The following is a 14,773-nucleotide window of genomic DNA, read 5'->3' as shown; positions in this document are numbered from 1 at the left end:
CCTGAGCTGAAAGCAGAAACTTAACCAACTGAGCCACCCAGGCACCCCAAAGACTAAGCTTCTAACTTAAAAGTACTTGTTCCTTTCAAATAGAGTATGGGACACCTGGGTGGCTCAGTCGGTTAAGCGACTGCCTTCGGCCCAGGTCATGATCCCAGGGCTCTGGGATCGAGTCCCACATCCGGCTCCTTGCTCAGCAGGGAGCCTGCTTCTCCCTCTCTCTCCCTCTGCTTGGGCTTTCTCTGTCAAATAAATAAAATCTAAAAAAAAAAAAAAAACAAAATCCAAACAAACAAAAACCAAAATAGAGTATATTCAAAATAGCTGTACTCTTCAATAAACACTATATTACCAATTTGTATATCAGGTTAAAATTGTGCTTACTGCTTATTTATTCATCAAGAAGATTTTAGTGTGATGCTAATATTACTTTAGACAGGTGTTTATTCAAGTTAACAAAACCTTTTTAAATATTTTAAGTTAACCTAAAAATGTTAAAATGTCAGAGAGAATTCCAGGTTCTGATTCAAATTTTCTATGTGCTAGGCAAACCCCCAATGTACAAATATAACCAACCAATACCTTAGCTATGTAATTCTAAAGATCAGATTTTTTGAAAAAGATTTTATTTATTTGAGAGAGAGAGAGAGAGAGAGTGTGTGTGTGTGTGTGTGTGTGTGTGTGTGCAAGGGGGGCAGGGGCAGAGGGAGAGGGACAAGCAGACTCCCCGCTTAGCAGGGAGCCTGACATGGGGCTCCATCCCAGGACCCTGGGGTTATGACCTGAGCTGAAGGCAGATGCTTAACTAACTGAGCCACCCAGGTGCCCCAAGATCAGATTCTTTTTTTTTTTTTTTTAAAGATTTTATTTATTTATTTGAGAGAGAGAATGAGATAGAGAGAGCATGAGAGGTGGGAGGGTCAGAGGGAGAAGCAGACTCCCTGCTGAACAGGGAGCCCGATGCGGGACTCGATCCCGGAACTCCAGGATCATGACCTGAGCCGAAGGCAGTCGCTTAACCAACTGAGCCACCCAGGCGCCCAAGATCAGATTCTTAATAGCCTGGATGGCTCTTTCTTTTCTATTCTCTTTCAAAGTGTCACCTGAGAACCACATAGCATCTTTTGTTTTTCTTTTTCTTTTTTTTTTTTAAGATTCTATTTATTTATTTGACAGAGAGAGACACAGTGAGAGAGGGAACACAAGCAGGGGGAGTGGGAAAGGGAGAAGCAGGCTTCCCGTGGAGCAGGGAGCCTGATGTGGGGCTCGATCCCAGGACCCTGGGATTATGACCTGAGCCGAAGGCAGACGCTTAACGACTGAGCCACCCAGGCACCCCATATCTTTTGTTTTTCTTGAGAAGCACCTGCCTCCTGAATCAAGAGAGGATAATGTTTCATAACTCTATCATTATAAAATTGTCTGCTCTAGTAAATTCAAGTTATTCCTCTTGAGTTTATTTAAATGCACTGTCCCAGATTTAAAAAGGAAGTTTCCTACACTAATCGCTTAGGTCAGTCCCCCTTCCATCATTGTCTCTCTCACGGCTTAGCTCCTCTAAACTTCTCATTCTCAGAACTTATTCCTTTCTCTCAGACCTGGGTTTCTCAGTCCTGGATCACTCAACTCTGCATGCGGAACCTAGGCAACCCCAACCAAACAAGGAAACACTGGGCCAAGTCTCCAAGCTCTTAAGAAATGTGTGTCAAATAGATTCAGAATCTCTTCTCAGCCCTGGAGACTAAGCACCACACATCAAACCTATCAGTTTATCAAACTTGCCTTTCTCAGTGGTGGAATCTTCTCCTACCCCAAGTAAAATGTCCCATGGCACATTCATAAAGCAGTTAAATGCAAACTAAAAATATAAATGCTCTGGGGGATGTGGGAGGGGGTGGTGAGGCATCCAGACTTATTTTCTTCACATAAAGACTGCTGAGTAGAGATAACTGAGCCGAATCATGAAATACCAGGAGGTGGGTATTCCAAGCAAAAGGAAAAACATGCAAAAAAAATTTTTTTCTAATACTATAATTAATGGAAAGTCCTTAAGCTTCTATTTAGAACTTAACTACAAATTTGTTTCAACTAGTCAAATAAGAAGTCAAAATTAATTCCAATGTCTAGATCAGTGACCCTGTCCTTCTGGACTATAAGAGAAACCTCTTCACTGACAATTCTCTGACAAGCATCGTAAATCCAGAGGAGGCTGAACCTGTCTTCATCTCTACCTCACACTAGAAATGGCTTTTCATCCTGCTTCTCAGACTTGTGACTTACCGTAGCTTTTCTTCCACTGGTATAAACTGGGTTTTTACAATATGCCTGCTTGCTCTTCTGAAGGTAGCGCTTCCAAAAATTATGTAAAACTTCATTCTAAGGTAGAAGGGAAATGAGTAGTGATTATGACAAATATACTGGTACATCTATACCACTTATACTTTATATATTGCCCTCCATCTAAATGTATTCTTACCTTTCTACCTATAAAAAGAATTATCATCATAAAATCAGGTATATGGGAAACACTGAATAAATTCTTCATAATCTTAGATTTTTAAAGAAGAGATTAATTCCATAAAGATCACCTAGTTGAATCCCTTCCTTTTGTAAGTTTAGTATATTAAGAATGAGAGAAAGAAAGCAACTTATACATGACCACACTTCTAGTTAGAGGCAAAGCTGCTATTGGGTCCAAATGGAAGTAAAATAAGATAACAAAACAAAACAACTTTTCTATTTATTCATCACCTACTAGGTATGAGGCATCCATTAGCTCTAATACAACACTGCAAGATAACTACTATCTCCATTTTACCACTAAAGAAACTGAGTAAATTGGCCAAAAATGACCCAGCCAATAAGTAGAAAATCCATTAATAGGATTTGGAGTTAGTTTTGATTCCAGAGCCTGTGTTCTTAGCATAATGCCATTCCTGTGCCATTTAAATGGTCAGGTCTAAACAGTTATGTTCATTGGCTAATTTCAGACAAACTGTTTTCAGAATTAACCCTGATGAAGTAGGTAGAACACTATATAGGAATAAACCCTACTGTAGTTATTTGGTATAACTATATGAAATTATAAATTACAAAGCATTTATAACATAGGATGACTTGAAAGAAACCAGTTTCACAAACCCCCAGACTACCACCATGGGTGCCATCTGGTCTCTCATGTTTTTGTATTTTTAAATCCTAAAATACTTTTCAGGGTCAGCCCAGAGTCCTCCTACGCCATGCATCAACCTAGAGGGCATTCTTGCTGGCTTGCCCCAAACACTGGTTTGAACAGCAAAGGCTCCTTTATAAATCTTTCCTTGGTGACTTCAGTCCACATTGATCTTTCTACCTTTTCTTTTTGCCCTTAATGTCACTTATGATCACATCGTCTTATCATTTCATGTTTACTCATTCCACATATGCATAAAACCCTCTCTCCAACTAGGCTGGATCTCTTAGCACCTGGTTTCCAATAATGGGCACTAAGCAAGTGTGCAATAACCACTTGTTGCTAAATAACTGGCTTTTTTTTTTTTTTAAGATTTTATTTATTTATTTTGACAGAGAGAGAGAGACAGCGAGAGAGGGAACACAAGCAGGGGGAGTGCGAGAGGGGGAAGCCGGCTTCCCGCCGAGCAGAGAGCCCGATGCGGGGCTCGATCCCAGGACCCCGGGACCACGACCTGAGCCAAAGGCAGACGCTTAACGACTAAGCCACCCAGGCACCCCTAAATAACTGGCTTTTTAAGAAATTCCTGAAATGGCTTCAACCAGAAGAAGAAACATGAAATTCACACAACAGCAGGGATATTGTGGTATTCTGGAGGGGCAGCAAAGTCCAAGTGTGGTCCCTGGACCAGCAGTCTCAGTGTCACCTGGGAACTTGTTAGAAATGCCCTACTCCAGACATACTGAATCAGAAACTCTAGAATGCGGTTCAGTAATCTTGTTTTAACCAGCCTTTCAGGTGATTCTGGTACACTTTCAAGGTTGAGAACCACTGGTTTAATATATTATTCCCCAAAGCGCATTCTGGAACTCAAGTCCTGATCAATGCTACATACATATACACACACTACAGGATTTTGTTCTCAAATTGTGAATACTGTATACTACATCCCTTTGGAAATCAAACAAGCACATTAACACAGAAAAGACACCAAATAGTCTGCAAAGTTATTTGTTTTACTTTATTTAACCCAATCTTTCCTAAATATCTGAAGATTAAAACCTTTTTGGTTTTCTTTTGGTTGTATTGCTTACTTATATCCTGTAGAACACACTTTGGGAATTAATGGTCTAATAAAAGGATGAAAGCAAAAACATCAGAAAAAAATGATTCTTCCAGGAGCTAGTGTCATTACTGATAACCCCACTTTTCTCCTTAGTTTCACTCCAAATCTTATTGTTCTTCAAACAAAATGTAAGGCTAATATCTAGACACGAATGGACTTACCTTTAATTCTGGGCCTACTCCAAGGGTCTTTAAGGCTTCTGCTTGTTGATAAAGTATCTGCTGAAAACCTTCACACACATACCAATCCCAGCCTTTCTCTAAATGACAAATAGCATGGTTTAGACATTTGCACTCCTATTTCCTACACGCTACTACAGAGTTATAACTGTGTTTTACACACTACAGCTGGAATTGTCCTGTATTCCTGAATAGGGTTTCCATCCTTATACTCCCATTTCCAATCCGGCAAATAGGTACACAAATGCTAAAGCTAAACCCCATTTTTATTTTTCAGACTTTAAATATTTTAAATTATCTATAATTTTTCTGAAATATTAATGTAAAGGGCAGAAAAATGAATAGTCACCATTTTAAAAAATGAAGTAAGTTTTAAAAGTATGTACTGAACAATGAAATGTATTGTACTGGACAATACCCAGCAGAATCCTAAAGGAAAAAGTGCTCAATACTCAGCCTCTGGTTCTCCCCTCCTCTGTTCCAACTCACAAAGAAAGGGAACAATGAGTATTTAGAGAATGAATGAACAAAAGCCAAGATGTGATGGTCCAGGAGTGCAGGAAAGAGCAACAAGAACATACAGAGAAAATAAACTGTTCGATGGCATTCTGCTTTTCTGGAAACAGTTCTAGGCTACAGGGAGACACTGGAAGCAAGGAAACTAATACTTACTGAGCCCTGCCTAGGCATCAGGGATGTACTAGGTATTTTAAACACGTCCTTTTCTTTAATCCTCAAAATAACCCTAAGAGACTGTGAAGAAATGTGCCACCACCACAGACAGAGCTACGTGTTTAAAGAGAACTAGAAGGTAAAGAAAATGTTAACATCTGTTAAGAGCCTAATGTTTTACTCCTCCCTGCTGGATAAATATTACAACTCTTTGAAAAACATGTTATCAGCACCTTTTACACTTAGCTTATGAAGTCTGTTCCTAGGACCCCAAGATCCCCCTCCCCTGCAGAATGTCACAGGACTCCTACTCCTCACCCTGCTGACTACCTCAATTTCTTGGATTATATATAAGTACAAGAGAAAGCCTCTAATTCTGATGCATTCTGAAGTTGCGCAAGTTTAAACTCTTCAAACTGTATCTGTGTGCACTCTTCTTCCAGAACACGGCTCTTATAAACTGGTAAAGTCGTATTTTGAATTCAGAGTTTCTGTTTTACGTGACAAATGGTATTACATTCTCATTTTACAGATGAAGAAACTATGCAGGGTCAAAGAAGTTGAATATAAGATACTTGACAGCTAATTTGAAGCACCTAAATTTACTGTAGCAATTTAAATTGAAACTATACATTTTAGTTACTTAAGTCAAATCCAAATTAATCAAGTTTTACTCTAATAAAATTTAGTTAAAAAGTAACCAGCTTCTAGCCTAATAAAAATAGTTACTGTTAAAGGTTAAACAGAAACACGAGTTGCCATTTAGGCATTCTCTCTGTTACTCACCTAAGAATATCAATGTATTTCATAGAGATATTTCACTAACACTTATATGTCTGTATTTCATGCGTGTGCGTCCTTAAAGCTACCTCACCTATAAGAATCCACCACTATCATTAGCCTGGTTTCAAACTGGAGAATCTGGCCCTAGGTAGTCACAGAAATAAAAAGCATCAGTTAGACTTTACCTCAGAATCTTCTCAGTAATGGTTAATTATATGTACTCACTGGATTAATGAAGTAGATTACCTTTCAAAGCACACCCATGCTGAGATTATTTTAAGGAAAATAATTTTCCTATTTTAAAAGGGTGTGTTCAAAATTCAATGTGAGAAATAGATTTCTAAAAGTTGAACATCACGTTGAACTTGCCTAACCTGACAATTCCATACATGAACCATTTCAGAAAGTAAGCATTTTTCTTTAAAAGCACAGAAAATCATATTCTGAATAGAGGACATAAAACAGAGAAACATATGCCAACAGATAAGGAGGAATACACTCCATTAAGATTTTTTGTATAATAGTTGCTCCACTGGAAAAGCAACTCACAACCATAAGCAGGATAAAAACAGGATATGCTTAAAGACATTTACTTCCAATTTTACCATCAACGATTACCCACTTTAAGTCGACTTCGGATGACCTGTTTACAACTCTGGCAACTTCTCGAGAATCTACTTAAGATTCCATTGCACATCCCTAAGCACATATGAAGAAAGGGCTTACCAAGTTTTCTTTTTCTTTTAAGTCCCCGGCTGATGGCTTGTATTTTAGTATTAGGGATAGCCCCAGTGTTTATGACTTCCTTAGATCTCTGCAGGAGACAGACAGACCATTAAAAAGATAGTTTTACATCTCCCAAAAGGTTTTTCCAAGCATGCTCTGGGAAGTACAGTGAACCAAACTGTGAGTGCCAGGACCAAGGACAGTAACATTTTGGGAAAATTACATCAACTATAACATTTTGGTTAACTTTTACGTTGTTTTTTCATTCAAAATTTTTCACTACTCAAGACAGTACCTGGAACACAGTAAACACTAAATAAAAGTCTGGCAAATGAATAAACTTTTATTTTAAGTCACTTTCTAATTTTTTTCAAATGAAACCTAATGGTAAAATCAAATTTGTTCCCTTTTTCCTCTATCCAAACACACTCCAGAATTAGGAGAACTGTATTTATTGTAACCAGCAATCACTATGCTACATACAGATTCGTTTCATCCTCCTTTTCTATGTATTTGAATAATACAATTTTCATTTCTGAAATTATAAAAGTACTACTTTTTATTTTTAATCAAACCTACACAATTTTAGAATGACTCAATAATGAGTACAATTCATCCCATAGTCTTCAACTCCAAGTGCTCTCAAGGGCTGGTACCTAAGATTCTGCTTCTCTCACAACCAAAATAAAAGAATTAAGTCTCAATGAGGGAAGAGAGGTGAAGATTTTTAACCAACAGGCAACATTTATATATTTCTCTAAACTTAGAGATTGGAATGAAGTTTATCTTGAGCCCTCATTAAGAGTAAAAGAAACATCTTTAACAATAGGATTTGGGGAATGTATTTCCTCTAGTCACAGAAACCACATTCGAAGCCACTCTGGTGGGCTGGGTTGGCCACACTGAAAACATAAGACACATCAGAATACATACCAAAGCAGTTACCCTACAAAGACGGTACAATGTATAAAGAGTAGGCAGAGATAAAAAGGCTTAAAATCTGGACTAAATAAAATGTGAAATAACTAAAAGCTAGAAAAAACTAAATATCTAAAACTGGATCTATAATTAAATTACTAAATGGTTACATTGTGGGATATATATACAGGCAATAAAACTGTCCACAAATATTTAGAATAACACAGGAAAATATTTAATTAAGACAGAAGATTCAAAAGTGCTCACCCACATCCCCTTTCCCTTCCATACATAGCAAAAAAGAGTTTAAAAGGAAGTGATTAAAATGTTGTTTACTGAGATTACTGGTGATTTTATTTCTATTATTATTTTTAAAGATTTTATTTGACTGAGAGAGAGAAAACACAAGCAGGGGGGAGTGGCAAAGAGAGAGGGAGAAGGAGACTCCCCGCTGAGCCCCGATGCAGGGCTCGACCCCAGGACTCTGGACTCATGACCCAAGCCAAAGGCAGACACTTAACCCACTTAGCCACCCAGGTGCCCCAAGATGACTCGTGATTTTAGCTTTCATCTTCATTAATTTCTAAATTTTCTACAATAAATCTGATGTTATAATCATAAAAATCTATTGAACTCACATAATTCTAGCCTACACCTTTATGAAATACCTACAAGAACATCTACTGTCTAAATTGGCCAGATTTAAGACCTGAAAAAGGTTTTCCTGTTTAAAATACACCAATGTAACACTCTCGTTCTTTTACTAATTCAAAAGGCCTTTTTCCAGATTATAGCGAGTATCCATAGCTTGAGAATTACAAACAGGCTAAGAGCTGGAGGGCAATGAGGGTGCAGAAAAATAGGGAAAGTTGCATCATGACCTCTACTCTTCATAGCTAGAACTATGTCCCACTGGCCATCCTCCACCCACTGGATATCAACATTGCCACATTACAGCACCACAAACCAGGCAGCATGGATCACATCATACCCTACATGAAGAACACGCCTGGGGTACCATAAAGCCAAGAATAACCACTGAAGTTGTACAATACACAGCTCTGCCTATCATATGGGAAGGCACTGAGTTGGGTTCTTGGCCTATATATAGATGCTGCCCATCTTCAGGAATGCTACATTCTTGGGGCACCTGGGTGGTGTAGCTGGTTAAGCGTCACAGTCTTGGTTTCAGCTCAGGTCATGATCTCGGGATCGTGAGATCAAGCCCGGCACCAGGCTCTGCGCTCAGCTCGGAGTCTGCTAGAGATTCTCTCCCTCTGCCCCCCCCCCCCCACCATGCTCTCTCTCTTGCATGTGCATGCACTCTCTCGCAAATAAATAAATAAAATCGTAAAAAAAAAATAAAAAATAAGTGTATGAGTTGATATGTATACATATGCATATACTTCTATGTGTATCTATCTATCTATATACATATATATACATGGTTTACGAAACCATCACCATAAACAAGATAATGAAATATCCACCACCCACAAAATTTCACTGAGCTAGCATTTTTTTAATATTCTGTGTGACTTAAGTGGGAACCAGGGATAAGAACTTCAGCTGCATACTGAAGAACAATGATTATTTAAAAAAAAAAAAGCTCTGTGTGAGCAACAAGGTGAATTAGCCACTTTCCTCAAAGGAAATTTTTTTTTTTAGTTGTTTTATATATTTTGCTCAAGTTTCTAGTTGATTAAGGTAGGAAGGTAAATCTGGTTCCTGTTACTCCATCTTGGCCAAAAGCTGAAGTCTACACAGTTACTTTCACCTGTCCCAAATTTGCCTTTCTTAAGTCTATATGGTAAATGTAATACTTGTTCCTTCCTGGCTCTGTAGACTTTGAGCAAATCTTTTTCCAGAGAGGAGTCCTGGCACGTTCAGCCTGTCCAGTAGCAGACTGTCCACAGCCTTGATTATTTTGGTTATACTGCCCTGAATGTGTGGTAACTGGAACAGGACCTCACACTCCCAGTGTAAAGGGGGCCTCACTGACCAAGGTTACACATAAGACAGCATGACAAGCTCTAGTGTAAGAGGCAGGTGTAATGGGGTAAAATGACCACTGCAGTCAGAAGACTCAGGTTCACAGCCTGGCTCAACACTTTATACCTGTGTGACTTTGGCAAGCTCACTCAAACTCGTGAGCCCTACTTGCCCCATCAACGGATAGGCATAATAGTATATCTCACATGTGGTTATGAGGAGAAAATGAAATAAGGAATAAGAAAACACTTTGTAACCTCTAAGGTACTGTACAAGATAAAATGACAATGAAATATACTTCCAATACTCCCAATAGTCCTCAATCTTTCTAGCATTCCATCTTCCAAAACTCTAAGCTACCACAATGTATTAAAAACTCTTACATGAGTATTAACTAATAAAAAGAAATGCCTCACCTTCTAAGTACAATTTTAATTATTTTCCCTTATACTACACAGTCTGAATCATGAAATTACTTACAAATGCGGCCCAACATCATTTCAAAAACCCATCCTAAATCTAAATTACTCATTCCTTAGCTCATGTGTAAGCACTTGAAGACTACTTACATTCTTGGAATTTGGGCACTGCAGGAGTGACAGAAATACATTATTTGGGAACTATGCCACATATCAGGCTAAAACTGTAATTTTTTAAAACACTAGCAGATTCATAAATGATATATGTTACTTACTTCTGTAACGTTGTGGCAAGAAGTACAATAATATTTGCCTTCATCAGTAAGACCCCAAGAGACAGCAGCACACTGAGTGCATCTTTCTTTAAACTCTTTCTATAGGAGAAGATAGAAAAAGTGTTACTATCAAGCCATATTCAATACATTGCACCTAAACCCTGAAGTTCTACCTAAAGGGTTCCCTGCAATTTACCTTACAGATAAAAAAAACCATAGAAAATAAAGAATGTATCAGAGAGATTAACTATAAACAAAGAGAAGAACGGTTCAGTCTTCTGAATAGTTGGAAATGGAATTAAATGATTAAAAAAGTTTCTTTTTTTTTTTTTTTTAAAGATTTTATTTATTTATTTGAGACAGAGAGAATGAGAGAGAGAGCACATGAGAGGGGGGAGGGTCAGAGGGAGAAGCAGGCTCCTTGCTGAGCAGGGAGCCCGATGCGGGACTCGATCCAGGGACTCCAGGATCATGACCTGAGCCGAAGGCAGTCGCTTAACCAACTGAGCCACCCAGGCGCCCTTAAAAAAGTTTCTAAAATACGCTGTGTGTGAGGGGGAAAAAAAGAAGAAAAGGTGGTAGGGGTAAAACGGAAAAAAATGGATGAGTTAATAAAACTCCTGGAAAGTGCCCTGAGGAAAAAAGAGGACAAGATTTAAGTAAAGACTTTAAAAATAAAAATTGCATGCCATTTGGAACTTTCTCAATGACACTAAAAACACATACCACAAAAGAATCAGATTTTTATGGGGGCTGTTCCAAGTTTCGATTTATTCATTCAGCAATATAAGGAGAATCACCTATGTATGCATTAGGCATTTACCTAGGTGCGGGGGATTCAGTGGTGGGCAGAACAGACATGATCCCTACTCACAGCAAATGCAGGTTAATGGTGAGATATAATTACTAATTTCATTAACTTAGCATGTCCATCCTTCGATAGACATTTATTGAGCATCTATAATGAGCAAGGCCTTCTATCACCCTGCATTGATGGGCACTAAACTACTCGTCCCGAACTCTCTGCTCTTTGACCTTATCGTTGATCTGATTGCCCAATAGTCCTTTAATACGGCCAAAGAATGCGGCATTTTATGTAGTATGTCAAAAATGAACGCCGTGTTTATTTCAACAAGTCGGTAAAGTTTGCAATGGCCCCGTACTGATAACCAGCATCACCCTGGAGTGGCCCAAACCCCAGCGCGGCGAGGATCCCCGTGAGACGGGCGGGGAGGCGGGCTGGGTGCTCCGGAGCCAGCGGGCGCCAACCCGGACCTCCCACGCCCACCCCGGATCAAAGGGAACTTGTGGGTGGCCCGGCCGACAGGGGATGGGCCATGTGGGTGGCCACCCCATAAGACCCACAGCTCCATCCCCCTCCCGAAACACACCCACGTGGACTAACGCCCCGCCCTCCCTTCACCCACAACTCGCGCAGCCAGAAACTCCAGTCTCTCCCCAAAATGCTCGCGCGCCCGGCCCGCCAGCCGCATCCCTTTCCCCGCCCCGCAGCCTTCTGCCCGCCCTCCTCCGGCCAGGGCGCCCCCACGGCCAGTCGGCGTCCTCCGGCCCCTTCGCGCGGCCTCACTCCCGTCCCGCCCCGCCGCCGGGCCCGCAGGGCGCCCGGCTCCCTCACCGCCTCCTCCAGCTCCATCGCGGCGCCCCCGCCGCCCCCGCCGGGCCCGTTACCCGGGCGGAGGGCAGCTTCCGGGAGCGCCGGAGGAGCCGGCCGGGCGGAAACCGAGACCGCGGCTTTGGGTTCCGGGCGCCTGGGGCCGCGGGCTCGTCTCCGCTCGCTCCGGGAGGGAGGCTCCGCACCCCCTGCAGCCCCCTCCCACTTCATTCCTGCCCCGGTCGAGGTAACCGGAGCCGACCTCGGGAAGAACCTGGGCGCGCCTACTGCTGAGCTGCTTCGGCCCGGCTCGGCTCGCTGCGGGACCGTCTTCCCCTGCACGCGGCCAGGGAGGCGGGGGCGGCCCACCCTCCCCAGCGGGGACGCGCCGCCCCCCGGGTGCACGCCAGTCTGGCTTTACCGGCACGGGAGAGGCGTGGGGCTCTGGAGGAAAGAACACGGTTGTTGAGGCAGAGCCGGTGCGTTCCGCTCCCTGTGCCTCAGTTTCCTCCTCTGTTAGAATCGGATACTACTAGTGTTAGGTGAGGATTTTACTTGGAAGCGATTGGGTGAGTTGCACGATCTGACTTATGTTTGGCGGACCAGTGTGACCCTCGTGGGGAGAACAGACGGAGCGGGGCGAGGGCAGGAGACGAGTCAGGAGACTAGTACAATAATCCAGACAAGATCCAGTGGGAGCTTGAACCAGGTCAAAGCACTAGAGACAGTGAGAAATACAGAGGTTCTAGAAACGCAGATTGTGAACGTAGGGCCATAGGGTAACTTGATGGACAGGAAGCGGGCGGCAGGAGAAAGAAACGAGTCAAGGGTGACTTCCCAGAGTTTTGAGCCGAGCTCTGGAAGGGTGAAGTCATCACTGAGTAGGGGCGGGCTGTGGGTGGAGCAGTTTGGGAGTCGGGTAGAGGAGGAACCAAGAGTTCGATTTGGGACCTGCTAGAGATGCTGGTAAGACCTCCAGGTAGGATGAGAAGACAATTTGGTGCTGGAGTCTAGCGTTCTCAGGTGAATTCTGGACTGGAGACAACACACTCGGGAGTCCTCTCTGTCTGGATGGTATTTAAAGTCATGGACTAGACGAGAATAGAGAACGACTGGCTCTCTATTCACTTACTCCTTATTTACTTGTCAATTCATTTATTTCACAAAGTTATTAAACACCCACTGTATGCCAGGCATTGTGCCAGCAGTTGGGAAATGAGAGATAAAGAGTCCCAGCCTTCAAGAGACCCCCCCCCCCCCCAGTCCAGTGCAGCAGTCAGTCTCATTATTTTATCATGGCACTAGACAAATGTTCTGTCCATTTGTGTCGCCCATGTCATTTGCCAGGCTTGGCTCTGTGCAACTTCAGACTCTTACTGAAAAACCTTCCCTATCTTTACAGCTTGTCCTAAGGAAAGCTTGATCATAAGCCTTTTATTTTCTAGATCAGCCCTGATTTCAGATGTTGAAATGTCAGAACAGGAAGGGGCGGTACTGAATGCGCAACCGAAGAGTTAATGTACTGAACTAAAATACGAGATCAGGAAAGTTTGTCTTTGTCTTTTTGTTTCTTGCTATATATCCAGGGCCTGGAACAGATCTTAGCTCACAGGATGTGATCAATAAATATTTGTTGAATAGATGAATGACTTTGTAAGATTTTCATGTATATGCAAAATAGTTGAAACAGTTGACGGACCTTGATTTGAGACTTTGGACGTGTGGTTACACAGAAATGAGTCACAGATTTTTCCGGCCATTCTTTCACAGAAAATTGAGTGTTTTGAGCAAACTCAGCCCTTTGGAAGAAAATGTTTTCTTAGACTATAAGACTTCTCTGTTAAAACCCTTAGAGGAGGGTTTTAACAGAGAAGCTTTAATATGCAGGTCTTAAAACTCTGGCTCAGGTGCCATTTTTGCTTATCAGATTGGCACAGATATTTTTTTGTCTGATGGAAATGATCAGTGGCGGAAGTGCTCAGTGAGCTGAATTCTGCCTTATGCTGCAGGTGAGCTTGAACGTGGGTATATTTCTTTCTTTCTTTTTTTTTTATATTTTATTTATCCATTTGAGAAAGAGAGAGAGAGAGAGAGCATGAGCGGGGGAAGGCAGAGGGAGAGGGAGAAGCAGACCCCCCCACTGAGCAGGGGGCTCTAGGACCCGGAGATCACGACCTGAGCCAAAAGCAGACGCTTAACCATATGAGCCACCCAGGGGCCCTGTGGGTAAATTTCTGGAAAACAGTTGAGCTACATAGAGGTGGTATGGTGGAGCAACATTGAGGTAACCCCAAGAAGAGGAAACAGGGAAATAAAATTAGAACAGAGATAATAAACCTTTAAAGGGACTGAGGAGTCTGGGCCAATATTTTATTGAACACCTTAATTGAACATATTAACATATCTAAAGAAAAAATGTGTACATCAGAAAGAGATATGTTTAGCCCTTCTAGCCTAATAAGGGTGGACTTAAATCCTAGCAAGGACCCCAGCTCTGCTATTATGCACAAGCAGCTACTATACCCAAGTTTCCACATAAGTGACAGACACAGAAGTCAACACTAACCATTGCTCAATTCTGTAATAGAGCCAGTAACTCTAGGCCAATAAATTTGAAATTTTGATGAGATGGACAAATTCCTAGAAAAATACAAGTTACTGAAAGGTATATAGAAGAAATAGAAAATCTGAACAATTCTATATTTATTTAAGAAATAGATTCTATGTATAAAAAAACCTCACTAAGAAAACCCCAATTTCATATGAGTTAAAGATGGTAAATTCTACCAAATGTTTAGGAAAGAAATAGTACACATCGTACACATTCTTTTTTTTTAAGATTTTACTTATTTTTTGACAGAGAGAGACAGCAAGAGAGGGAACACAAGCAGGGGGACTG

At 41.3% G+C, this 14,773-nt stretch overlaps 1 protein-coding gene across 3 annotated transcripts in view; it reads right to left on the bottom strand.

Annotated features, from left to right (window-relative positions):
- The window catches only part of TAF1B (TATA-box binding protein associated factor, RNA polymerase I subunit B), a 68,653-nt gene extending 56,438 nt beyond the window's left edge, over positions 1 to 12,215 (bottom strand). For 2 of the 3 annotated variants that reach the window (XM_032430062.1, XM_032430061.1), the window contains exons 1-5: positions 11,899 to 11,981; positions 10,263 to 10,361; positions 6,659 to 6,746; positions 4,460 to 4,557; positions 2,281 to 2,376 (exon numbers count right to left, since the gene is read on the bottom strand). In XM_032430062.1, coding sequence (XP_032285953.1) covers positions 2,281 to 2,376; positions 4,460 to 4,557; positions 6,659 to 6,746; positions 10,263 to 10,361; positions 11,899 to 11,916 — 399 coding nt within the window. In that variant the 5' untranslated portion in view covers positions 11,917 to 11,981. Of the gene's footprint in view, positions 1 to 2,280; positions 2,377 to 4,459; positions 4,558 to 6,658; positions 6,747 to 10,262; positions 10,362 to 11,898; positions 11,982 to 12,136 lie in introns of those variants that run through there. The other variant, XM_032430063.1, reaches the window with a different exon arrangement.
- Between the last annotated feature and the right edge of the window lie 2,558 nt (positions 12,216 to 14,773).

Source organism: Phoca vitulina, unplaced genomic scaffold (assembly GCF_004348235.1).
Source record: "Phoca vitulina isolate PV1807 unplaced genomic scaffold, GSC_HSeal_1.0 scaffold42, whole genome shotgun sequence".
NCBI lineage: Eukaryota > Metazoa > Chordata > Mammalia > Carnivora > Phocidae > Phoca > Phoca vitulina.
The sequence above is the reverse complement of the archived record's forward strand: the minus strand, read 5'-3'. Positions and strand labels throughout refer to the sequence as shown.